General features: G+C 37.9%; 2 protein-coding genes across 2 annotated transcripts in view; both read right to left on the bottom strand.

Annotated features, from left to right (window-relative positions):
- Positions 1-1737: 1737 nt before the first annotated feature.
- On the bottom strand, positions 1738-12525 carry misp (mitotic spindle positioning). Its single transcript, XM_063013423.1, has 5 exons — positions 12466-12525; positions 5365-7561; positions 2806-3020; positions 1920-1958; positions 1738-1827 (listed from the first exon to the last, which is right to left on the bottom strand). The coding sequence occupies exons 1-5, from the start codon at positions 12523-12525 to the stop codon at positions 1738-1740; spliced, it is 2601 nt and encodes an 866-aa protein (XP_062869493.1).
- Positions 12526-21706: 9181 nt separating this feature from the next.
- The window catches only part of palm1a (paralemmin 1a), a 33955-nt gene continuing 29895 nt past the window's right edge, over positions 21707-25766 (bottom strand). Inside the window, exon 7 of the mRNA XM_063012639.1 lies at positions 21707-22626. Coding sequence (XP_062868709.1) covers positions 22052-22626 — 575 coding nt within the window. The 3' untranslated portion in view covers positions 21707-22051. The remainder of the gene's footprint in view (positions 22627-25766) is intronic.

Below are 25766 nucleotides of genomic sequence, written 5' to 3' on the forward strand. Positions count from 1 at the left end.
CAAACGTATGTGGAAACACTTCCCAAATACTGATTCCATTATTTTTATAATATAATAATATATTATATATAAAATCAGTCTTATAAAATAATTTCTGGCAAAAGTTTTGGAGGTTTGGGAAGGCCCTTATATTTTAATATTTACCCTTAAAACATTTATGACAAAAATAGCTGTACCAAACTGACCAATTACACCATAATGGATAAACTAAACCACCCAGTTTTATCAGTCTGGGAAATATTGAATATTGTACATAGTAGCAACTGTAATAAAACAGTCCTATACCTCAAAAAAGTCATGTTTCACACCGTCAAAAGTCATGTGGATCACACTGACTGGCATGTTACTCAGTACTGTTAAGGCATGGCAACATTCACACATGAAACCATCACAGTAATTAGCCATACCATGAATTTGGTGGAACTACATTTTAAGCACTTGAATGTGTTGTGTAAGTAAGGACAAAAATACCCTAAACATTTTGTCCCCCCCCCCCCCCCCCCGTGTAGAGCATTTGAGATATAATCACTATATTTTAGTGAAATATTGTCAGTGTTGAGTTATTGCTTTGTGTCCTGTAGCATTAATTATTGTGGTTACTGTGGTTGTTTAACAACCTAATTGAGCACTTCTTGTGCCTTGGCATTCTAAAAGCTAATAACCACAAAATGGCTTTGAAAGCATCAATCATTTAGCCTTAATCAGCTGCATTTAAATATTTTAAATGCAGCTCTTATGCTGGTATTTTTTCATGTTCTTTCCAGGAAACTCGGCCGATGTTGCTGTGGCTCGCAGCAACTTGTTACACACTGGCGAACCGAGTAGCTGGTGAGGTACTAACTCAGTTTTTACCTTTTGTCTTTCATTTAATTTTTCCTATTTTCCTGTGTGGTCATGCATTTCACTTGAGGCTTATGGCTGATGTCTTTTGAGTGAGCGCATGGCTGCCTGAGTTTTCTGAAATTGGGCTCATATCGTACCCACCCACTCACTGCTACTGTAAATATATATGGGGTCACTATACTAGACCTGGTACAGTTTTTACACCGGATATCCCTTCTTGAAGCAACCCTTCTATTTTTTTATCGGGCTTGGGACCAGCACTGACAAGCTTTCCGTAATCCCTTTCCTAGACACTTGCCAAGGAGACAATACTTTTTTTTCCACCACATTTTTTCTGTACAAATATTTCCTACTGTTGTCTACAGCTGTTTTATTTCTTTTCATTTCAGTTTTTTTCTGTTTGGTTCATACACAAGTTGAGTTGGTAGTTGCTCAGTAATCGAGTATAAAGATGTGTCAGTCTACCTGTGCATTAACACTTAATCTTCTGGTAATTCTAATGACTTAATTATCTGGTAAATTAGCAGTAAATTACTGGGTAAAAGTGCATGTATTAGACCAACAAATAAATACTAGATCTATTCATGTTTCTAAATGCTGGTTGCCAAAGAAATACACGTCACTATTGGCAGTCAAGACTTTCCCCAGTTTCTCCCCACACCTCTGTCCAATACTCAAATAATAAAAGCCACCTCTCATTTGTTATGATTCATACTGTGCTCATACAAATGCTATTTCTCTAATTCCTGTTTCCTCTAATAGTCTTTACAATGACTCCTATAGGTAAGTGTAACCATAGGGTGGTGTCAGTTAAATCCAGCCTGTCCAGTTAATCAAGTCTCATGATCGTCGGTATCAGTATTGGCATAGCTCATTTTCACAGCATGTTCAGACTTAGTTGTCCTTTTCATTAGCATATACGCCAGCCTCCCAGCGCATAGCCCTTGTGTTTTTGTGCCGCGTCACACGAGTCACTTCTACGACCTGCATAAAAACAAGAATGACCAGACAGAATGAGAGCAGTGTAGATTTGACATCTGTGAATTGTGTCAAATATGGATCAGCAGACTTCTTACCTCATTATTGATGTCATCAACAGGCTGAATCCCAGCATACTAGGGAGCAAGACAGGGCCAATTTAAGTAAGATCAGCTTAAAACCATCAGTACTAATAATTTTCAGAATGTTTATACATTTGGGCTTTTTTATAATTATATGACAGTGTGTTCTACATTTTTGCCCCACAGTTCATAGGCACTTGTGTTAGAAATGGAATACTATGCATACTTCAGCCCTAATGAAAAATGTAGTACACAGTATACACATATGGCATGCTATACAGACTGTATTCTCCGGGATGCCATACCATGGTCATTTTATTTTGAAAATGAAAGGTGGAAAACAATGTGTAATAACATTTGAATAATGACAGCTAGCAACAATGAGTGATGTCCATTAAGATATGCCCCAGACCCCTTACCCTGACCACTAAACGTTGGGGATGAGTTAGAATGGGTCAAGCCTTCTCACCCGGCATCAGCAGGCACAAATTCCCACAGAAACATGCTAAAATGTTGTGTAAAGCCTTCCCACAAGAGCTGTTATATTATAGCTGTTAGAGCTGCTTTGTTAAAGCTAAATATAGAGGGTCAGCACCAAAATATAACTATTGTTTTGAAATGGGATGTCCAACAAGCTTCTACAATGTTAAATCCAAAAGTTAAAAATCTACATTTAAGGTTAAACATTATACTCCCCAGATTTTATTTCCTACATAACTCATAAACTCTCTGTTTTTATGCAAGAGTGATGAAGAGTTTTGCACGATGTTTACACCCGAAAAAGAATGTAAATAATCACAATCTCTCACACTGCCACTCTCTCACACTGATATTATTTCTATGTACAGTTTATTGGAATGGTTCAATAACATTCATAACTTGACAAAAGTAGCTCACTTACAGAGCTTTCCTCAAGCTTCTGCCTGATTCGTCTTTCCTCAAAATCCTCTAGCAGTGTTTCAGTCAGACCTTTTTGGGAAGAGCTGGAGGAGGTTTCAGTTAGCAGACTAGAGGGAAGATTAGTAATTGCCCTCAGGACTGCAGGAGATGTGGATTTCAGGCCACTCCAAGGCTGAGCTGTCATCATGGACACAGATGGAAGTCTTGCACTTGGACCTTTAGAGGAGAAATGTGGCTGTTATATAGAACGAGTAAGTACTCATTTACACAAGTCAGTTATAAGTTAATTGTAAATGTTTGCATACTCTTAAAACAGAATAAAAATGTGTGAATTTTGTTGCCCTGTATGCCTCCTACAAAACATGCAGTTACTTTGTTGATTTTAAATAAAAGAACAAAAGTCCATGAACGAAAATGCTTTTTGATGCAATATTTTATACTGCTTGACCTCTAGGGTTGGTAGCTTCACCCAACCAAATTTTCCAAGAACCAAGAACAAATCACTGCTTTAAACAGGTTTAGCATAATATAAACAGAATTTGTACTTTAAATTGTATAGAGTCAATGCAAATATAATTTCATGGTTGTTTCTTTTTAATTGAATATAGTTAAGTTGTTCAGGAGGACCACAGACTAGCAAACACCCCCTCTGACATATATAAAGCCTTCAGGTTTTTCCTACATAAAGCATGCCTGAACACACTATACTCCAAATTGTCCTCTGCTACTTTGGCAACAGGCAGTAGAAGCCGGTTTTATGGTGATACCCCATATGGCCTTCCCTCCCTCAGATCTGGCCTAATGTGTCTATAGAGTGGCTAAACAGGCTGCTGGCACTCCTAATGCACAATACACTTCTTTGTTTTTGTTTTTGTAATTAGGTATTAAAACCAAAACTATTGTAACTGTTGTAACTGTAATGTAATGGATCGCAGACTTAACCCATTTGCATGATTCAAAATGTAAAAGCTTCTTTTATCTGCAAGTTCACCTCAATTAAATTAATAATTAACTTCAACACGGCTGTTGTTAAATTTTTAACTGGCATGCTGTGTTCAAAGTTCAGAAACTAATTAAGTAAAGCGTTTTTGCTCCTTCTTGCTGACATCCATAAACAAGTGACACAAAAGTTAATCAGTTACTTGCTCAGTAAAACACTGTAAGACACACTGTAAGAGAACTTATTCACATTATAAGAACAGATTCATAAAATAGGATAAAGAAATATAAATATATATTTCCTTTGTATATTTAGATTACGATCAACATCTTTCTGTAAAGCACTTTATGACTAAATGATATTTCATTTTTTATGTTTATAGGATTGGTGTGTCAGTGCTGTGATTATTAATTCAATAAAATGTAATAACACTGATTATAAGCTTTAGACCATCCCATTTCATAACTGTAGCCATTAATATTAATATGCACCTTTAATATAAAAATATAGAGGTATGTGTACAGATAGACCTCAGTTGGTGCATAATCCAACATCTGTCCTGGTACTGGGGTGCATCAGTGCCCATGGTATTAGTGCCTTGCAAATATGAGAAGGTACCACTGAAGTGGAGGCATTATTAGGATTTTAAAGAGACGTGCTGCTATTATTAAAACATCTGTATCTATGAAGATCTTGGTTATTTCTGCAGGACAATGCCAAGCATCCTTTCTGCAGTCCAGATCTTCTATTAAAAATGTGTGGAGCTACATGAATAGGGGAATCAGACAACAGCAACGACGGACTAATGAGCAACTAAAGAATAGTATCAAGCAAGTATAGGAAAAAATGGAATTGTAATATGGCAACAATAAGTATCAAAAAGTTTAATTTGTAGGAAAGGTGATGTAACACAGTGGTAAACATGCTTCTGTCCCAACTTTTTTGGGCTGTGTTGGCAAATATCAAATAACAATTAAGTTGGCAATTAAATAAAGATTTAAGATAATAAACAATTCACAGATTCTTGCTTTTTTTTTATTTTAGAAAAATGTCCCAACTTTTATGGAAATAGGTCTGTATAGTTTAAAATGACATACATTTTTAGGGTTTAGCAACTTTAGGGTTTAGCAAGATTAAATATAATTTGAGCAATTTAAGGTTAAGGGCTTTGCTCAGTGGCCCAACAGTGGCAACTTGGTAGTGGTGGGGCTTAAACTGGCAACTTTCTGATGACTAGTTCCGTACCTTAACCATTGATCCAGCACTGCCATTGAATAAAGATTTCAATGTGAATTGGCTACATTTAAAACGTAATGTAATGTAATGTGATATGTAATTCAAAAAATAAAACTTCTAAAATAGACAGGGTAGGGGTGTAGAGTAACAATTAAGTAACACCTGAATCCTCCAACCTGCCAGAGGTATTAGGTCTTATTGTATTCAAGTTCAGCAGGCACATTCCAACACAGTTAGTCAATGTATCTATCACCAGTATCACTGGTATCATGTGATACTTCGTAAATTTAATATCACACACTTTTCACTTCCTCCTTAGCAATTCCTTTTATAAAATAAAAAGTCAAAAATAAGCAAGCTAAATGGTAAAGTAAATTGTAATACCTGCTATAGATGTGGGTGTCACAGGAATGGAATCCACGTTTCTGGAATAGGAGTGATTTTGACTAGTCCTCTGTGTAGATTTTTCATGTTGGACAGCATCATTCTCAAATACATTCTCATAGGAACTGTTTAATAAAGTCTGGATGCTGTTGTTTTGGTCAGAAACTTTAGGGGTCATGATGGCTGGTAGTGTGTGCCCAGATGCTTTCATGTCTTTGTCTGTTGAGAGGGACAGACTGGTGGTCTCTCGTAATTCTTGAAGTTCCTGCTCTCGTCTAAGGTCCTCTTCAATCTCCCGCCGGATCATGTCAGGGGCATTTAGCTTAAGAGGCCTCTCACTTGAGATCTCGGAATTAGATCTCCAAGTTGGTGTAGACAGCGAGTCAGCATGGGTAAATAATCTTCTTGACTTTTTTGGCTGGTTTTGATTTGAGTTATTGGGAATTACTGTCTCATCTTGGTGTCGATGGGGACAGCATAGAGAGAGAGTTTCTTCAGACTTCAGGACGTCGTTCTTTTGTGCAGTAATAGAACTCTTTGTAATTGGCGTGTCCTCAACAGTTATAGGTTTACCTGTGAAAGGTACTCTGGCACCGGGACTCAGGGATATATTCTGCATCTGGTCTGATAGAGCTCCGGTTCCATTCTTGTCACCAAGAGTCTTTTGCTTGTAAGGCTCCGTACTCCTATTTTCTCTTTCTATCTCACGTTGAATAAGTAAACTCATTCTGTTAGAATCTTTGATAGGCTTTGTCTGTGGGGATGGCTGAGACAGAATTGGCTTGGTCCTAATCTCAACCATTTCTGTTGTGTCTTGGCGAAATATTCCCCGTGATCGGCGCAAGTCTTCCTCTCGTTCCTGAGCTAATCGGATCTCCCTCTCAATAGGCGTTTCATTCATGCTAGCCAGAGATGAACTACTTGTCATCTCTAAAGTGGGAGACATGGTGGGGAAACTTTTATCAATTGTGCTACCCAGACCTTGGCTGCCAAGACCTAAGTCTAGGTCTAGGCTACTTTGAACCTTGTCTGGTTCCGCTTTGAATTCTGGTTCCTCTTTGATGGTAGGTATCCTTGCTTCATCTGGTCTCTCCCAGAGGTCTTGAATCTGCCTAGAGTCATCTTTTAGGTTTTTATTCTTGCTGTCTTCTTTAGTGAAAACTCTAGCTCCTGCTGACAAAGATCTTGCTCGGAGCTTTGGAGATTGTGGCAGTTGTTGAGAGCTATTCTTGAAAGGGTTTTGCTTAGAGTGCTCCATTGATAAGAATTGTTTCAGTGCTGCGTTAAAGTCGATCTGCTGGTTGTCGATGGTACCCGGCTCTGCTTTAGACATGAGAGGCTGCTTTGTGCTGACAGGACTGTAGCACAGACTAAATCCCTCAACCAAATTCTGAGAAGAATCACTAACATCCAGGTTCTCCAGGGAACTCCACTGTTCTTTGAGGTTATTTTTGGGTGCCTGGCTCCGGATGATCTCCATTCGATCTGGCTTGTCCTCCTCCTCATTTTCTGCTAATGTGTCAGTGACTTGATAATTGGAATCTCCATTTGTTTCTTGGAACAGCTTTTCAGGTCTTCTTTCGTCTGTGTAGGTCTGCAACTTAAACCCACTCTTCTTCTTCAAAGTGGACAGCTTAGTCTGTCTCTCAGGTGACATCATGTAGGCCTCATTTCTCTCAGCCTCTGGGCTTCCTGGGTCATCTACAAAGGAGTAGAAACCCACATGGCAGTCTGCACTACATGAAGAACTAGGGCTGCTTGGAATGCTGGGCAGCCCATCTTCACTGGTGCTGTCTTCCTCACATACAGCCACCTGCCGGGCATGGACCACAACATCCCCGTTACCCTTTCCATTCAGGGATGACACTATCACGGAGGACTTGACACGACCAACTGAGATGTTATCAAAGCTGAATGCAAGAGAATCTCCACCGCGACTGTGACGCCAGCTTGTCTCTGAGGAATATGGTTCGCTTCCAGGGCTCAAAATGGCCCGCAAGTCTGATTTTTCTAGTTTAGGTGACAGGGGTTTCATCACCCATCGTTTAGGAGTACTACCCATGGTAATTCTGGATGATGGGTGGTCTTCAGCACCTACAGGGATTGATGATGTTACAGGCTGGTGTGAGTAGCTCAGAATTGTCTCCTCTTCTGGTATTTGTACATTCCAAGGACTGCACAGCAGTGTTGATTGTCTCTGTAAAATCAGGACACAGGGTTTTATGCATTTGTATGAAAACATTTATTATTATTTGCCCTATTTTTTTTCTGGTATGCAAGGTTTACAATGGAACAGTTGTAAAAAGTTGTAAAAGGGAATCCAGTCACTATGTAATGCTTTTATAGCTAACAACTAGTTCAGTTTTAAAGATGAAGCACATAATAAAGGTGGCGTGAGAAATACCAGACACTCCCTTTTCAATCATTTTAATTTAAGCCTCCATTGCTGCAAAAGAATGTAACTGATACTTTTTACACAAAAGATTTCACACAGAGATAACGACACATAATACTAGATGTCTGACTAAATGACTAAACTACTTCTAAATGGGTGTAGAAAAGTAGGCTTTTATATGGGCAAAACAGCATCAGCTGTGGTCAGTCATAATAACCAACAAGGAATTAAGAGGCTAGGCCAAAAACCTAAAATGACATATTTATATTAAACATTAAATTAAATTACATAAAATTTCTATAATGTATATTTTCATCCAAAACATTTTTAGAAATCCTATGACATAATTATAAAAGAACTTTTATTTGGGCAAAAACAAACAAAAAATAATCTTTGTCAGAGAAAAAAATTTATCCGAAAGATCCCAAAGACCGCGCTGACACACGTCACATACAAGTGTGTTTAAACTGTTCACGTCAACTGTAATCTGTAGTCATGCCTTACAATCACTTAAATAGTCTAAAATAATTCACTTACCTCATAACAATGAAGATACTGTAAACAACCCCACTTTTTTTACACTTAAAATATCTCCAGTGATACAAAGGACACACTTAAATCAGCTAACGCTAATAAAAAGTACTAGATAACACTCTCCGTTTATGTGAAGCGGGTTATTTACTTGTCCAGGACTTGACTGGCAGAAGGTGGCCAAGCAAGACAGGGTAGACTGTTCACCCCTGATAAAACTTCAGCAGTGTTGTTTCTTGGAACTTTACATCTACACTCTGTTGATTGGGTGAGACTACCTGATGGGAAGGTCCCAAAAAAGGGGGTTGTCCTCATTTTGTTAAACCTTGAACAATATGTGCCAGTGCTGACAGTACTGTAGCAGTGATGACTTTAGATTACTATGTGTTTTACATTACATTAATAAACCTTTTATGTAACAGATTGTATAAATGTTAGAATCAGGGTTTGTGATTCTAGAGTCATTTTTAACTTTAAGTTTAACTTTTTAGTGACATTTCACCAGCATTACAGGCTAAATTACCTTGATGTGTCAGTGTGATAACTAGTAATTAAAAAAAAAATTTAATCAATATTTTTCTATCAAGCCAGCAGAAGCATCTTAGCATAGAACTGTTGTTTTTACCTCTTCTACCTCTGTTCCAGCATGACTATACCCCTGTCCACAAAATAAGGTCTATAAAGACATAATTAAAAACTTGGTTTAAAGAAACTCCAGTGGCCAAAGTGCACAAAGCTCTGTCCTCACCCCCACTTCTTGACCAGCATTAAAGCCCAGACATACAAATGCCCTTTTGACTGAATTCCCACAGACATGCTTGTGAGTCTTCTCAGAAGAGTTGGCTGTTGTTATGACTGAAAGACCACATAGAGGTCACTATATTTAATACCATTTGTTTTGTTTTTGAAGTGGGATGTCCAACAAGCTCATGGTCATATGTGCACATACCTTTGGCCATATAATGTAAGTGAGTAAATGAGTAATTGTAAAATGCTGTGTGATAAACTGGTGCTCTGTACAGGAAGGTATTCCTGTCTAGTGTACCTAGGTGACACATGACCGGGTCTTAAATGAAACTAATAATCCAACAATGCCTATATCACAAATAGATAGGGAAAAAATGCAGGTCAACATTAGTTAATATCAGCTCAGACTTGTGCCATTTGATATTAACTGCGTGTTTTATGTTCAACATTCATGCAATTAATAATGGACTGTGTGTTATCATTTGAATCATAAAAATGTTTCCTATAGTCATTCACTATTGTGTAACATTTGGATTCAGCATTAAGAAAGCACTTAATCTTTAAACCTCAGCATTAAACCTTAGCGTTCCAAACTTGAACTTCCTGGACTCTGTTAACATGTGAACAACTTTGCTGCATCATTATACTATCAGGCAATCAAACACTAATTCACTGTGAGTTCCCTGTATGCCACATAAAATGATTTGGTTTAATAAAAAACTGTGTAACCTTTAGCCTGAGACCAAGCAGAAACATCAGAACACAATAGAAATGTAGAATATATATTTAATCAGATTTCTATTTTTGCATAGATAGATACTTTATTTATCCTCAGTGGAATTACAGTCCCAAGGGAAATGACTTACTATAAGAATTTAGCATGTCATATCAATTTGAAGTGGAAAATTTAAAGAACACATAAGTCATTTCTTTAGTTCGCATTCCCCCCAATTTACCTTCCAATCTTGTTGTATGCAAGTACCTGATCGCATTCCGCTTCCTCTCTACTGTTCCTGAGCCATGACTACCCTAAACTCCCTCTAAACTTGACCAGGGAGAACATGCAAACTCCACACAGAAAGAACCCAGATCGAAGAATCGACCAAGACCTTCTTGTTGTGAAGCGACAGTGCTAACCACCAAGCCACCTTGCCGCACTGTAAACATTTTAAATATAACCTCCTTTTTAAAAGAATTAATTAACAATACAACAAAACACCAAACTGCCAGGAAGGGGAAACGGTTACTGATAACACTGCTGATTATGTTAGCAGTTAATAGTGTGTTGGTAACATTGCTGCCACACAGTTAATGTCTGTTTACGTATTAACACAGTCCTGTGTGTGTGTGTGTGTGTGTGTGTGTGTGTGTATGATTTCCGTTGTTACACTCTTTTATATTCAGCTGGCACCTGCCTGACATTAAAAGTACTTTAAAAACTATTGAAAACTTATTGAGACTCTTAAAATTGACCTGTTACCACATATTTCAGTGCAAATTCTGACATCTATTGGAAGGACATTGTAATACAATCTATGGCACCAAAGATTTTAAGTAAATTCTGTTTCTAAGTGGTGTGTAAATAATAAATGATTGTCCAGAAAGCACTGCATGGTTTTGCTACTAGAAAAAAATTTATAGCCTAAATAAATAAAATAAGAACTGCAAATTAGTCTAACTTACAGCTTACCTACAGGTTTCTTACTATGTTTAAAATAGTAAACTTATTTTAGGTTAAGCTAATTACTTTTAAATGTAAGTAATTCCTATTCATTTTAAATTTTTATAAGGGTTTACAAGTGTAATTTATTTGCTATTTTGGGTTTGTTAGTGACAACATTATTCAATACATGCAGGGAAACGTTAGCGGGTCGTGTTTAGGAGTGAGCGGATTGATCCAAATATTGATATTATCAATACCAATGTTGTATTTGGAATCGGATCGATACTTTAGTTTTACTTTTTCTCCACAACATTCAGCACGTTTTCCCCATTTCAAAAGAAAGTAATGACTGACTAGCAGCGTCTCTCACATCTTACATGCTCACCTCGCTCCTCCCCTCCTGCTCTGCTGTGTTTTGTTGTGGTACCGGCACGTTGTTATGTTGTTAAAATCCTAACAGACTTCAGTACATTGTAAAGCATTGGATTGTAAGTTTTTGAATACTTTGCTTTGCAGATTCAGAAATAGGGGCATTGTTATGGAAATAATAGTGTAAACTAGACCTACGTAAGGTAAGGACGCAACTTACGCACTTTGCGCACCTTACGCAAATGAACTGGAGCATGCGTAGTGAGGCTCTTATTTCGTGTTTGTGTTTTGGTGAATGAGAGCTTTTTTCGTTTGACTTTGTGCTTATAAATGTAAACAGAATACCATCTATTTTTTATCTATTTTAAATGAACAAGGACACATGTATTCGGTCACTATTAAACAGTTACAAATTTATTCACCCAGCAAACAACTATGTGGTATGAGTTAGCCGCTTGGTGGTGATACTCCATGATGGTAACGTTGTGATAAAGTAAGGCACCAGAAACAAGAAATCGGACCGCTTTAAACAACTGAATTTATCTACAACCCTACTGAGAGCAGCTACTTACAGAAAATGTATGTATTACAATAATAATATGATAGAGTTATAAATATAGAGTGCTTACAGAAACAAATCACTGCAGTTAGCTTAGCAGCTAACACTAGCGACTAAGTTAACAAGTACCGGTGTTGTTTACCTTGGATATTAACTCACAGCTGTAATGTCTTTAGTATAGTTAGTGTACTGCACATAGTGCACAAGTCTTTATCTTTCATAATAATAATAATAGTTATGGTTTATGAGTTATTTGGGTTTTAGTCAGTATCTCAGCTGTGAACTAGTTGGTACTGACACATTCACAAGGCTGTTCCAACCTTGTTACTAGGGGTAGGCGGACTGATCCAAATATCGATAGTATCAATACTTCAGTCCCATTTTATCAGAAAGTAGAAACCATGTTTGTACAAACGCCGCTCCTCACATCTTACATGTTGTGCATCACGTGACTAAGGGCACTGAAAGACCGAAGACTGAGAAATAGTGAGAGAGAGCGAGAGAGAGAGAGAGAGAGAGAGAGAGAGAGAGAGAAATAGTGTGAGAGAGAAAGAGAGAGAGAGAGGAGCTGTGTGGGGATATTTTCAGAAAAGTGCAATGAAAGGGATGAATTATGTTTTGTCATTATAGTAATAAATGCCCTACTCATAAATCATGTCACACTGCTCTCCCCTACATGAAAGTAAACAAACTGCTTTTATAAGTAAAAAGTATCGGTATTGGTATCTGCCATAATGGCCCTGTATTTACTTGGTATCGGACCGATACCAAATTTTGCAGTATCGCACACAACTAGTGTCTATAAATGTGTGAGAAGAACATGTACGTTTCTCTTACCTTATTTTCATGCTCCAAACTGCTGCACAACACTTGCCATGGAGGAGTGTATTTGAACATGTTTCTGCTGTCTGTACTTTTATTCCTCAGCTAGTCAGTACTGAGGCATGCAGCACTCAGCTTTGTTTGTTTTATAGACTCTCCAAGGTAAGACACAAAAGGGCAATCAAGCGGAACCTAGTTTTGTGGTCACACTGCAAGAAAAAAAAAAAAGACTTTCCTAATCAAATTTCTACATATGACTAACTTCTAAAACTATTAATTAATATATTTAAATACACACTATATGGACAAAATTATTGGGACACACCCACTGATTATTAAGTTTAAATATTTCCAACACACCCACTAATTATTAAGTTAAGATATTTCGAACACATCCTATCACATGTATATAACCACTTCTGTAAAATAAATCATATGCCTCCGAATATGAGCCAACAACTTCCCCTGTGCACAAAGCTAGGTCAGTTAAGACATGGTTTGATTTGACAAGTTAGGTGTGGAGAAACTGGGATGAATTGGAATGTTGATTGCGATCAAGGTTTTCTTGTTTAACATGGATGCCTTACGTCACAAGTGTTCTCAGAGGCACGCCCCGAAATCTTGTGGAAAGTCTTAAAGGCTGTTATTGCTGTAAAAAATTGTGGTGGTGCCACCAGATTTATGCCATGGTTTAAGAATGAGGTGTCCCAACAAGCTTATTGTAAAGTGTTTGGATACTCTTTGCCGTATATGAACAGCTGTGAAACATGTATTGTAAATATAAAAGATAAATCATATTTTAATAAGCTTTATGTAGCAAAATTAAGAAATTATAACATTATTCTACAAACCTTTATATAAACACACTTTTACTTAGTAAAAGTTAGTCCACCCAGGTTTGAATCTCTGCAGGGGTATCAGCTGGCCAGGCGTCCACCCAGACATGATTGACTGGGGTAGCCAAAGCCTTGTGATTAATTGGCGCCCTGTTCAAGGTCTTTTTGACTTGGGCTTAGTGTTTAATGGACCTGCAATTACAAAATCCTTTTATTAGAATAGATTGGCTAGGCCCTGCAAGCATGATCACATTCTTTAAAATCAGTCTGGAGATATTTTGGCATTATGTTTGGAATTGTCGTAATTTGATGAAATTTTTGTAATATGTCCTGGTACATCACTCTGTTCATGTTTTCATTGGCCCAGGCCAATAATACTGCTGAGATTTGATCACGGTTGTGGGCTAGCATAACAGACCACTGTGCCACCCAAGAGTTTATTTTATTAAAAACATTTTTAATAGAGTCTAAATACTGTTTTTTTTTTAATATAATTTTACTAATAATAACTTAAAAACTAATTTACTTACAATTTACTTAGATTTTGTTATATTTTTAATTATAATATAATTATATTATATATTTTAATATAATTTAATTAGATTATATTTACTTATAAATATTATTTAATTAATATTTAGAGGTCAAAAGTAAATATGTTGTACAATATGTACTAGAAATCTGCATAATAAATGTACACTATGTTAAATTTATGTCTACTCCCCATGATGGGTGATGAAAAACTAAAGAATGCCAGTGTTCAGTCTTTTCATACAGTTAATACAAGCTGAAAATCAGTTAAAACATCATATCATTGCAGTTAAATATTAATATTACTTTCAATCATTTTTAATTTATTATTTTAAAAACACCTAAGTCACTGACCCATACATGACTAATTCAAACATTAAATCATGAATCTGTTTTACACTGTCTGTGATATGAAATACTACAGCTTTAGATACAATAGACTGTGTTTAATGTGAAAAACAAATACAGCAAATGGTACACAAATAGACTAACACTTTCAGTTACTTAGTAATGGTGAAAGTGTATCATAATGCAAATATATCACACTATCAGTTTTATATTGTTGTAATTTCCCAGTTCTTATTCACAGAACATTAGTTTACTCACCACAATCCACAGTCAGATACAGGATATCTTAGCTCAAAGTGCTACAATCTGCTCCATAACACCCAGACTAACGCCAGGCATTAAATCCTGGTCCACTTGTATTGTTTTGGTTCCGACTGCCCCACCTTCATTTTGGCCGAAAGTATGAGTATGTACTTGACTTTTTGGGCAGCACTATCGGTGTGAGTTCCAGGAGGTATTAGTCACAGAGACAATGCCCTGTGTGGGTGTGATGGGACCTGCCTGTAATTATCTGTCTGCATCTGCTCTCAGTGTGTGTTTGTGTGTGTGTGTGTATTCTGAGAGCAGGGATATCAGACTGGAATGCTGCTGACCATCAGCAGCCCTACACAATACCAAATAATAACCAGCCACGGTCCACATAATACATGCCCATCTCACCCCACCGGGAGCATAAAGTTCAGGTCACAATCCCTGACAGTAGCAGTGAGATTTATTGATTTATTTTGGCTTCTTTATAAAGAAGTGGGTTAAATGTTTTTATTAGTTGTGTCTATTTTGAATGACATTTAAATTACTTCAACAGAACTTAGAATTATAAATTAATTAAAAACATAAAACTTTAAATGTTGTTAATTCGGTAACAACCTATAAGGTTAAGCTGTAATATAAAGATTTTGTAGATGAATTAAGTAAGTGATTAAATATCACATTTAGTCCAAGTCCTATATTGGCAGAATTACAATAATATTTTTGACCTTTTGTTTTAATTTGACATTTATTAATTGTTTATTGGTTACATAATCATTTTTTACATCTCAAAATCAGCCAATTTATTTTCCAATACTAAAATAAAACCTATAATTACTAATGATCACACAAATGTTTTATTTATGAGCTATTAAATTTGTCAAAAAAATCTTTTGACCCATTTACATTTCAAGGGTGAGAACCCTTAATCATATAGAATTTAAATGAATTACATTAGAATTAATAGGTTACAACAGTGTCATATTATATTGTTGTTCTTTAAAACCTCGCTTAATAATAGAGTGGCCACTTCCATAACCCCAAAAAGGAAGACATCAGACGCATCAGACCAAAACGCAGGGCATGGCAGTGGGTAGTCAGGATAGTGTTTACAGCAAACAAAATCAAAACCTTAATTGATAAAATTGTGATGCAACCAAATGAACTAGAAAATAGAATAGAAGCCTTTATTTGTCATATATACACCGATTAGGCACAACATTATGACCACCTCCTTGTTTCTACACTCACTGTCCATTTTATCATCAGCTCCACTTACCATATAGAAGCACTTTGTAGTTCTACAATTACCGACTGTAGTCCATCTGTTTCATCTGTGTACAATTACTACAGTCAGTAATTGTAGAACTACAGAGTGCTTCTATATGGTAAGTGGAGCTGATAAAATGAACAGTGATTGTAGAAACGGGGAGGTGGTTTTAATGTTATGACTGATCGGTGTACATATACAGGTGTACAGTACAACGAAATTCTTTCTTCGCGTATCCCAGCTTGTTTGGAATCTGGGGTCAGAGCGCAGGGTCAGTCATCGTACAGTGCCCCTGGAGCAGAGAGGGTTAAGGGCCTTGCTCAAGGGCCCAACAGTGGCTGCATGACAGAGTTAGGATTCGAGCTCTCAACCTTTCAGTTGATAGTCCAAAGCTCTACCCACTGGGCTACCACTGTCTCTATGCCATATTATGCCATATTAATTAATTTATTACTCACATTTAGAGTTTACTTGTGATACTTTAGTACAAAAAAATTCAACATGAATTCTAGGGGCAATTTACCTGACTGCATGTTTTTGGCCTGTAGAGGAAACTGGAGCACCTGTAGGAAACCCACAAGGACACGGGGAGAACATGCAAATTCCACACAGAAAGGACCTGGACCACTCCAACTGTTAATCGAATACAGGACCTTCCTGCTGTGAGGAGACAGTGCTACCCACCGAGCCACAGTGCCACCCTGTTCGTGAGACAATGACAGGGAAATTAATTATGATTGTTACGAGCATCCGGTTAGCTTCCAAATTTGGACAAATACGTGTCCGTCCAGGTATTGAGCTAGGCTGTGGACAGGCAGATGAAATCCAGCCCTACAACTGGAAGTATGGACACCCTATACAAGGTAGTTTAATCTATTTCACTCCTGTTTGTGTGAATGCTCGGCTGCCTTTCATGGATGCGATTCTCTTTTCTACCAGCAGATGTCGCAAAGGTTCGCTTGTGACAGTCTATATTTACATACAGTTGACCTGTATTATACTGTACACTTCATATTCGTAAAAGTATGAGAAGGAAAAATAAGTTGAGGCGCCAGATAGATTTATCATCTGAATTCAAGTGTAAACATCATAGAAAAAGAGAACGACCAAGCTACAAAGACGCCCCCCCACAATCCATTATGCTACTAAACAATTGAACACTACAGAACTGTTAATCCTCTTGACAATTATACAAATTACCTATTTAATTTACACAATGACACACAACATTACAACAATTACAACATTACATCAATACACTGGTATTTCACGTTCATTTTTCATTTCTTGTTTATATATTTTTCTATATTGCACAGGAACACTGCACCTTTTAACCCATAATGTGAATTGCACATGCTAATGCTTATAGGTATAATTGTGTGAATGTATGTTAGAGAGAGAGTGAGTTGTGTGTGATAAGAATGTCATTATTCAAATTTTCTTTGTATGTGAGCGTACTTGGCCACTAAAGCCTGGTTCTGATTCAATGCTACTTCGCCCAATAGGCTACACAAAATAGCAGTATATACAAACGTAAACTGTCGGCAAGTGGTTCACCAAATTCAGAGTCAAATGCAACAAATATAAATATTGACCATTGATAGCGACCCTGGACATGTCAGGAATATTTCCCTAAAATGGCTAGGTGACTAGCACTCTTGCCTCACAGCACGAAGCTCCAAGCATTCACCAAACCAAGCAAAAAAAAAACATAATTCATAAGAAACTTATGTGACCTGGTATAACCACTGCGCATTTAAGTGGATGAGGTGATTAATAAAGAACAATTCAATAAACTTAAGTGTCAAATGCAACAAATAGCGATCCTGGACATATCAGGGATATTTCCCTAAAACGGCTCAGTGGGTAGCACTGTTGCCCAGGTGGTGCGGTCTGGGTCCTTTTTGTGTGGAGTTTGCATGTCTGTGAGGGTTTCCTCCAGGAGCTTCGGTTTCCTCCCACAGTCCAAAGACATGCAGTCAGGTTAACCGAGTCTGTGTATATGTGTGTGTTTGCCGTCATGGACTGGAGACCTGTCCGGGTTGTTTCCTGCCTTTCGCCCATTGAAATTGGACCCACAGCGACCCTGACCAGGATAAAGCTGTGGTAAAACAGACAGGAGAAACAGTGCAAAAAAAGACAGGAGGCAGTCAAATGTTTTTAAAGCACGTAACATTTTAATATCTGATTTCAAAGTCGTTCTACAGCACTTTCAGCCGGTTAGAAAGCAGACCCTTCACAGCTGAGATAGCGTACAGAGCCGTGGCAGTGGGAGTACACCCCAATTCCTAAGTGAAAAAGCTAGCAGAGGTATGTCCCTCCAGGAAGAAATGAGGCATTAAAGAAGACAAAGCCTCGTTCCAGTGCAGGACGTGACCTTTCAGACAATATCACTCTTTCAATGATCATGCTCCTACACACTATGATGAACACATCTATCTCACAGACATAATAACAGGGCTGCAACTACAACAAAGAGTGTGACATTACCAACTATGAATATGACGATGAAGATATAATGATCAGTATACTTACAAAAGCATGCACATTTACAAAGAGAAATGCCCAGCCGATGGGCCGAGCGACAAGGCATTCAGGCTGTGGAACACACTAAAACTGGAATGTTGGTACTGAGACAGTAGGACGCACTGCTGAGCAAGTCTGAGGTAACTGATTATGCTTACAGCGCTGCAAAGAAGAGGAAGCCCAGATGACTTTTTCCTGGATGAGAGTTCCTACTTCAATCAGAACCCCATCTGAGAAGCAAGCTTGACTGACAACGTACATTTGTGAATTAAATGGATGTTTAATTTGTATGAACAAAAGGTTAAGGTGGATTCTGGAACATCAAATAATAAGAGGCATTTTAGCAACCCAATCCGTTTTACACTTTACACTTTAACCAACAGTTTTACCTGGGTGTCTGACTTAAAAAACAGAATCCACCCTTGCTTTTTGATTCCATCAGCTCTCTGACCTTTAGATGTGTCAAAACTGTTCTAGCCTAAAGGCATTTTTCCAGAGATGCGGTTACGTACTGACAATGATTTTATGTTTGTAAAGGAGCATACATGTACACACATACACACACAAACACACAGAAGCAACGGTTCATTATGACGCTTGTGCACTAACAACTCATTGCAAACTATTACATCCAGATTCATGTAATAGCGGCACTTACAGTTTTATACTCCTAAATAAAATAGGTTAGCCGGTAAATTTTTTTTTTTTTTTTACCTCTGAACTCATAATAAATGAATAAAATTAAGCAAATTACTAGCAATAAAACATTGACCTTTGTAAGCACAAGGGAAAATATGTAGGTATGTCGTGTGCTCATGGCAAATCTGATGCACTGCTGTAGTAGATAACAGGATGAAAGTTAGCTGCTAATTCCCGTTACATGAAATCATTTGGTGCAATAGAGATTGATTAGCACCTCAGGAATCTTTCAAATATACACACACACGTAAGGCGGATAAATCATACAACCTTTTCTTACTTAAGTTCAGTGAAGCTTTTGATGTGAATCGATATTTAGTTTTTTCTGCATAATGATATTTTTGACATGCTAATTTAATCCTTACAGTAATGAGTTTGCCTTTTAGGAGAGATATCACCAGATAGTTTTATAATGTTTTTTTTTTTTTTTTTACCCCTTTTCTCCCCTTTTAGCGCATCCAATTGTTCAATTAGCATCATGCTTTCTCTCTGTCTATGCCGAACCCTGCCCTGACGGAGGTGATTGAAGCTAACCCGTATCCCCTCCGTAACACGACCAGCAGCCAGATGCATCTTTGCCACCCACACATTGATGAGTTTGGCGCCACCTAGCGTTGCATGCGGAGAGACACACCCTAAGGGCACCCTCTCCCATCCCTGTGCAAGCGCCTCCAATCAGCCGGCAGAGAACGTAATCGCATTCTGACAGAGAGAGACCCACATCCGGTTCTTTGTCCCACCCCCCTCATGAGCAACCGGCCAATCGTTGCTCATATAGCCACTCAGCTTCAAACCGGCAAAGCAAAGCTGGATTCGATACCAGGTATCTGAATCCAGCCCTGGTTGCAGCGCGTCTCTTTTACCGCTGCGCCACCTGAGCGGCCCACCAGATAGTTTTAAACAGCATGTACAAACGCATGGATGCTAAACGCTAAAGTTTTTTCCTTCTAACTATGACCATATTATAATTAAAGTGGAAGATATTGCCTTTGCTAATGTATCTTGTGTACTTGCTATTGTTCTTGCATAGGTTTAGCTCCAGCAAACTAGCCATTAGCCTGTAGAAGGCTCTGCCTGAGAGGAGAATAAAGGCAGTGTAAAGTTGGCATCTTGGACTGGCAGTCCTCTACCTCAGTTTAATTACTGAAAAATATACAACTTTTCACATTATGTGTATGCAGGGAGATTATTAGCCATCCAAACCAAACATGTTAGATTTATGATTTAATTCATTAAAGCATTTGGTTTTCTGTCAGTCTGTGAATGTAAAACCTTTCACAGAATCTGGATGCAGATTTCTTAAGAGGGACATGAAGTTTCAATGCTTTAGTGACAGATTGCACCAGACATTTGTTCATTGTCTGTTTTATCATTACTGGTCAGGGTCGCTGTGGGTCTGATTCATTGGGTGAAAGGCAGGAAACACCCCAGACAGGTTGCCAGTCCATCGCAGGACAATTATTGCATCATTTTTAATAGCCTCAATTGCAATTTTAGTAGCTTCAATTTGCTTGACTGCATCTATTTGGTTTTGTGGAAGGAAACCAGTGCAGGGCACATAAAGGACCCCTGATCGTCTGGCCGGAATATCGACCCTTCTTGCTGTTTATTATTAATTGTCCTTCATTCAACAATAAAAATGTGATAATTAAATGCAAAAACGTCTTATAAAAGTAGCATCTGATGGCTACTTTTTGCATACATATCACAAGAAGGACAATAAATAATCACCAACAGTAAATGTACAATGCATGTTGACCTTTGTGTAAAAATTACAGCCTCAAATTGGGCTAATATGAAGAAAAGTGGCAGTTTATAGGTTATGGATCTTTCTGTGTGGAGGTTGCATGTTCTCCCTGTGTCCTTGTGGATTTCCTCTTGGTGCTCTAGTTTCCTCCTAGAAGTCCAAAGACATACAGTCAGGTCAATTGAAGCTACTAGAAACTGTCCTAAGTGTTAGAATAGGTGATTGTGTGTGCCCTGTGATGAACTGGCAACCTGTCTAGGGTGTTTTCTGCATTTTGCACTATAAATCAGACCCACAGCGACCCTGACCAAGACAAAGTGGTGGTAAAACAGACAATAAATGAATAATAAATTTCAGTTAAACAAATGAGATAACATTCTGTGTTGCCATTTTTGGCCGGCAGGTGGCGCAGATGTTTGCTGTTTCTTTTAATTGACAGTCATCTGTGACTTGTTAGTGTTAATTCGCTTCAGGTGGGAGTGTTTCTATTAATCATGGTTTCTCCTTCACAGATTTGCCAAATCCCTTGTTTGGTAGACCTGTTTTTCATTGTGATGCTGGGCTCTGTCCAGTCCGGTTTTCTGCTGGCGTATGAATAAACATGGGCAGAAAAGTATGAATTCATCCTAATGAGAGAAAATACTGTATCAGACATGAGATACTGTGTGGATGGAAGAGTGGTCGAAAATAAGAAGCACTGAATAGCGGTTCAGTATTCAGTCTCAGACAGAGAGATTTACTTGTACGCTTCTCCACTATTGACATCCCATCGCTATGTGCTATGCTAAACTTAACTTTCAATTCTCATTCAGGAAATGCTAATAGCTTAATCAGTCGTAGGTGTAAAACTATACACCATGTTTTAAGAACCCCCCCTTTCCCTCCTCCTATGAACTGCTCTTTTTTGGATAAAAAAAGAACTGCATTATGATTAGCATTAGCAAGATCAGGCTGCACTTCACACACCATGCTTCTGCAAAAAAAAAAATTACGGAGCTCTTAAAGGAATAGAATCTAAAATAAATATATATTAAAAATAAATGATTCATATATATTATACAGATACAGAGATATCTCAGTCTTTCATACAGACAATGAAAGTCTAAGTGTATTTGAAATGTAAAATAGAAGGAAAAAAAGGGGGGGGGGGGCATCATGTGCCACTTGTTTTGTCTTAAACTATAATAGCCTAAAGAATACAATAGAAAAAAAGTAAAAATAAAGTAAATAAGAAATCAGATACAAAGGAAGTAAGAAAACAAATAGCTTTCTATCAAAAGATACAAGACGTTTCCTCTTTTTGTGTTGGTGTTGTTTTGTCCTTATGCGGTGTCACGATGCACCGTTCACCATTAAGAAACAAATGTCCCAAGTTCCCATGTGTAAGGGAATTTTTCACATAATGGAACAGCATTTACAAGGCTGCTTCTCTTTGCTTTTAACTTCAATGGCGGCAGCTTCAGGTTCAGCCTCTTCTTTATCTGCTTTCTCATCCTGGGCTTCTGCTGGCTCAGCTGGGCCTCCGTTAGGCGGTGCCTGATCTTCCTGGGCCTTGGTTTTGTTTTCTCCGTCCTCGATGACCACCAGCTCAGCTTTGATCGTGGTGCTTTCAAGCCCCAGAACTTTCTTTGTTTCATCAGCATCCTCTACATCCTGGTAGCCCATGAACACCATGGTGACTGGTTTCTCCGCACTGGCATCATTCACATTCATCTGGGGTGCGGTCACTGACGGTTTGGCCTCTACCCCAGTGATCTCCTTGATGGATGCAGGGGAAGGGGTGACTCCAGCCGGCTCTGCTCCGGTTGGGGGATTCGTGGCTTGCTCTAATGCTCGTTTGGGCGAGGTGTTGCTGATAACACTCATGGAGGCTTCGTCGGCCTTGTGGATGAGCTCCTCTACCTCGGACGAGCTGAGCTGATGAACGCCGTTGGTTACTGCGCCATCTATCTCACGCACCTCATGCACCACTAAAAAAAAAAGTGAAAGGCAGTTACATACTTGTGTTAAACACTATTCGTACCCTCACGGTAAGGCTGTCAATGCATTTCAGATTTAGAATATCGCAACATTAAAATTTGTAGGTTTGTAGTGATATATTGGTGTAGTGCTTGAACCATCAGCTGTGTGTAAAAGTAACAGATTTACAGCCTTACGGTGAAGTGAATAACTAAAATATTCAACAATCACAAGTGTAAGGATGAAAATGTGAAAGTAAAGTTCATGTTCTGCTAGAAACAGAGAATTTGTTAGGCTTGGCGTACAAAAAAACTGGCTTAGCGGGACAAACAGGGCCATATTCAGAGCTGAATAAATAATACTGGAATTCTGAATGCTTTATATTTGCTATTAAAAGTTCTTAAGTATTTACACACAAATTTGAGTAAAACCCTATTTTGACTAAAAATCATACACTTAAGTCCAACACCTATTTTACCCGTGTCAAAAATTAGCTGCCCTCTTAACATATTTACTTGTTGCATTAGTAGGAATTACTGCCCAGATTTTGAAAAAAATTTTGTCAAAAAAAATCGCCACTGTGGGGCGATTTTAACCCCAGAACTGATTTAAATCAGCCACACTGCTTGGTTTTTGGGCATAAAGTGCTCATTTCAGGTCTTGTCACAACATCTCTGCAAGGTTCAAGTTAAGACTTTGACCAGGCCAATTCAAAATTTAAATTGTGTTTATTTTGAACCATTATGTGAACTTTTACATTACATTTTACAAGGCTAGCTGTATTTGGCTAGCTAAATTAGCATAACAATTCCATTTGATGTATTGGCTGATCGATCAATTACAACAATTACATTCTGTTTCTTAAAAAAAAAAAAAAAAATGTGTTGTTTTTACTCAAGGGCTGTGTCCGAAATTGCATACTTAAACAGTACGTACTAGAATCGAGGCAGTGTGCACTGCTCAGCCGGTAAAGCAGTACGCTCTTTCAGTATGCAACCTCGTACGTACTACGTCCGCCATCTTACCAACGTCACGTGATGCATGACGTCTCATCGCCACAGTTATAACAATTTTAAAATCAGACAAAATTAATTCTGTTGATCTCGACAAAGTTACTCATAATGTTATTCAGGGTTGAACTTAATCATAACATTTTTTTTTCTTTCCGCCATCTTTCTTCTTTGCTACGAATGCCTTTGCAGCTCCAGTTGAATTATGGTATAGATTAGTGGACCTTGCATACAGGTCATCCGGGTACTTTTCGCATACAGTTTAATGTATACTATGTATTCGGACATACTACCCGCTCTTGCATACTGCTTTCGCGTACTGTTCAGTATGGAAATATGCGATTTCGGACGCAGTTAAGATCATTTTGTGTGATATTGCATGTACTTCAAATGGGTGCATAGGGGGCTTTTTTTAAAGGTGTTTTTATGTACGGTTTCAATTTAGCTGCCATTTTTTCTTATTTTTTTTATTCCACTTTTGAGCAGAATTAAGTTTTAAGATGCAAACAAAAACAAAATAATAATTTGAAGCTGATAAAAAGGTTTTCAGACACTACAGCTTCCTAATGTTTTGTTAACCCACCTTACATTTCAAGTCTGCACATTCAGCTATTTTTTTAATAAATAAACTAGTCTTGGTGCTTCATCACCCCTCAGTACAGTTTGCAGACAACCAGCTCCATATTCAGGATGCTTGGTAGAAACTTTGAATTGACAACTTTATTGGTAACCTTGGAGGCATAATCTTTATAAAAATAGACTTACGCCGGTGTGTAATAAATTAAAAATCTCTGAATACGACCCACAAAAGGTTAGAACAAGGAAGTATTAGCAAGCTTGCAGGATTAGCATGTTTGCAGAAGGAACAATGTTTTTTATATAGGATGTCAATATTCTTTTTGTAGTAAATAAGAAGCTTACAGATGCCTTAAATAATAAGCAGCAGGCAGGGAAGGTGAACATCAAGTTTACAAAGTAATGATTGTGTTTAAGTTGCAAATGTGCAAATATTTAGATAAATTAGGATGAAATTAACTGAAAATTAGCTTTAGCTGAGTCATGCTAAGAGTACCTTTACGAGAAGCTGCTAGGTGGGTCAGTTAGATTTCAAGATTTCGTACATTCTATCGGCACAATCGCTTTTTTTAATTAAACCTTGAATCCACTTAAGAAATGACTCTTATTTTATTTTTATTTCTTTATAATCAAGACAGAAATTAATCTATATGAAAACTTTGAAGAAGTGCACTTCTCGTAAAGCAGCCTTACATCTAAACCAGTTTTATCTATGTGTTCCTTCACCAGTCACCTTTCTGTGCATCTTCATACACTTTGACCCCATGATAAGAGAGGTTCTTTGGGAGTAGTGTATTGGTGGACAAGACTTTTGTCTCGCCGGTGGTCAGGTCCTTCTCGACAGTGATCTCAACAGAGTACATGGCTGGGTGGTCAACGAGAGGAAAGGTTATTTTGGCAAAATCATAAGTACTCACTGACATATTAATAAATTCAGTCATAGTGATTAATTCATGAACTACGCTGATACTTTAATACTTATATTTATGAGAGTTATTTGATATATATGAATTAACCTTGATGCATAAGCACATTGTTTGTCAGACATGTCCAACGTCTTGCCTTCTATCATACAATACATTTTGTTTTTAATTGCATTTCCCCCCATTTTTCTTCCAATCTAGTAAAATCCAATTCCCCTATCATATTTCACTTCTATTTCTGCAGAAGCTAATAGTTTCTGTTCATCTGCATCAGGTGGGTTTATTTGGAGATCTGTATTGTGCATGGAGAGTTATGCACCATCTCCCTTATCCCCTGTCTCTGTGCAGGCACCATCAACCAGCCGGCATAGGTCGGAACTCCGGCCCTCCCTGCCACCCAATAGCAGTGCTGAGCTTCGAACTCACAAGTTCGCAATGTCACTTGTCACGTTTTACCGCTGCTCCACTCGAGTGCCCCATACAATACATTTCAAGGTGGCCCGCAATACTAACATACCACCAGAGATAGTCAGTACTGGTACAAAAAATAAAAATGTTTTTGATATTATTTTCTACTTTTATTTCTTGCTCAATTAACAGTTTTAATTCTAGAGTCAAACAACATTTTCATTCACAATGACA

The sequence above is a fragment of the Trichomycterus rosablanca genome, chromosome 17 (genome assembly GCF_030014385.1).
Source record: "Trichomycterus rosablanca isolate fTriRos1 chromosome 17, fTriRos1.hap1, whole genome shotgun sequence".
NCBI lineage: Eukaryota > Metazoa > Chordata > Actinopteri > Siluriformes > Trichomycteridae > Trichomycterus > Trichomycterus rosablanca.

Coding starts and splice junctions, on each gene's coding strand:
- misp (XM_063013423.1), bottom strand. CDS start 12,525: ATGTTCAAATACACTCCTCCATGGCAAGTGTTGTGCAGCAGTTTGGAG. Junction 7,562..12,465: donor GTTTGGAGCATGAAAATAAG/GTAAGAGAAACG, acceptor CTGATTTTACAG/AGACAATCAACACTGCTGTG. Junction 1,959..2,805: donor AGAAGCTTGAGGAAAGCTCT/GTAAGTGAGCTA, acceptor CTTGCTCCCTAG/TATGCTGGGATTCAGCCTGT.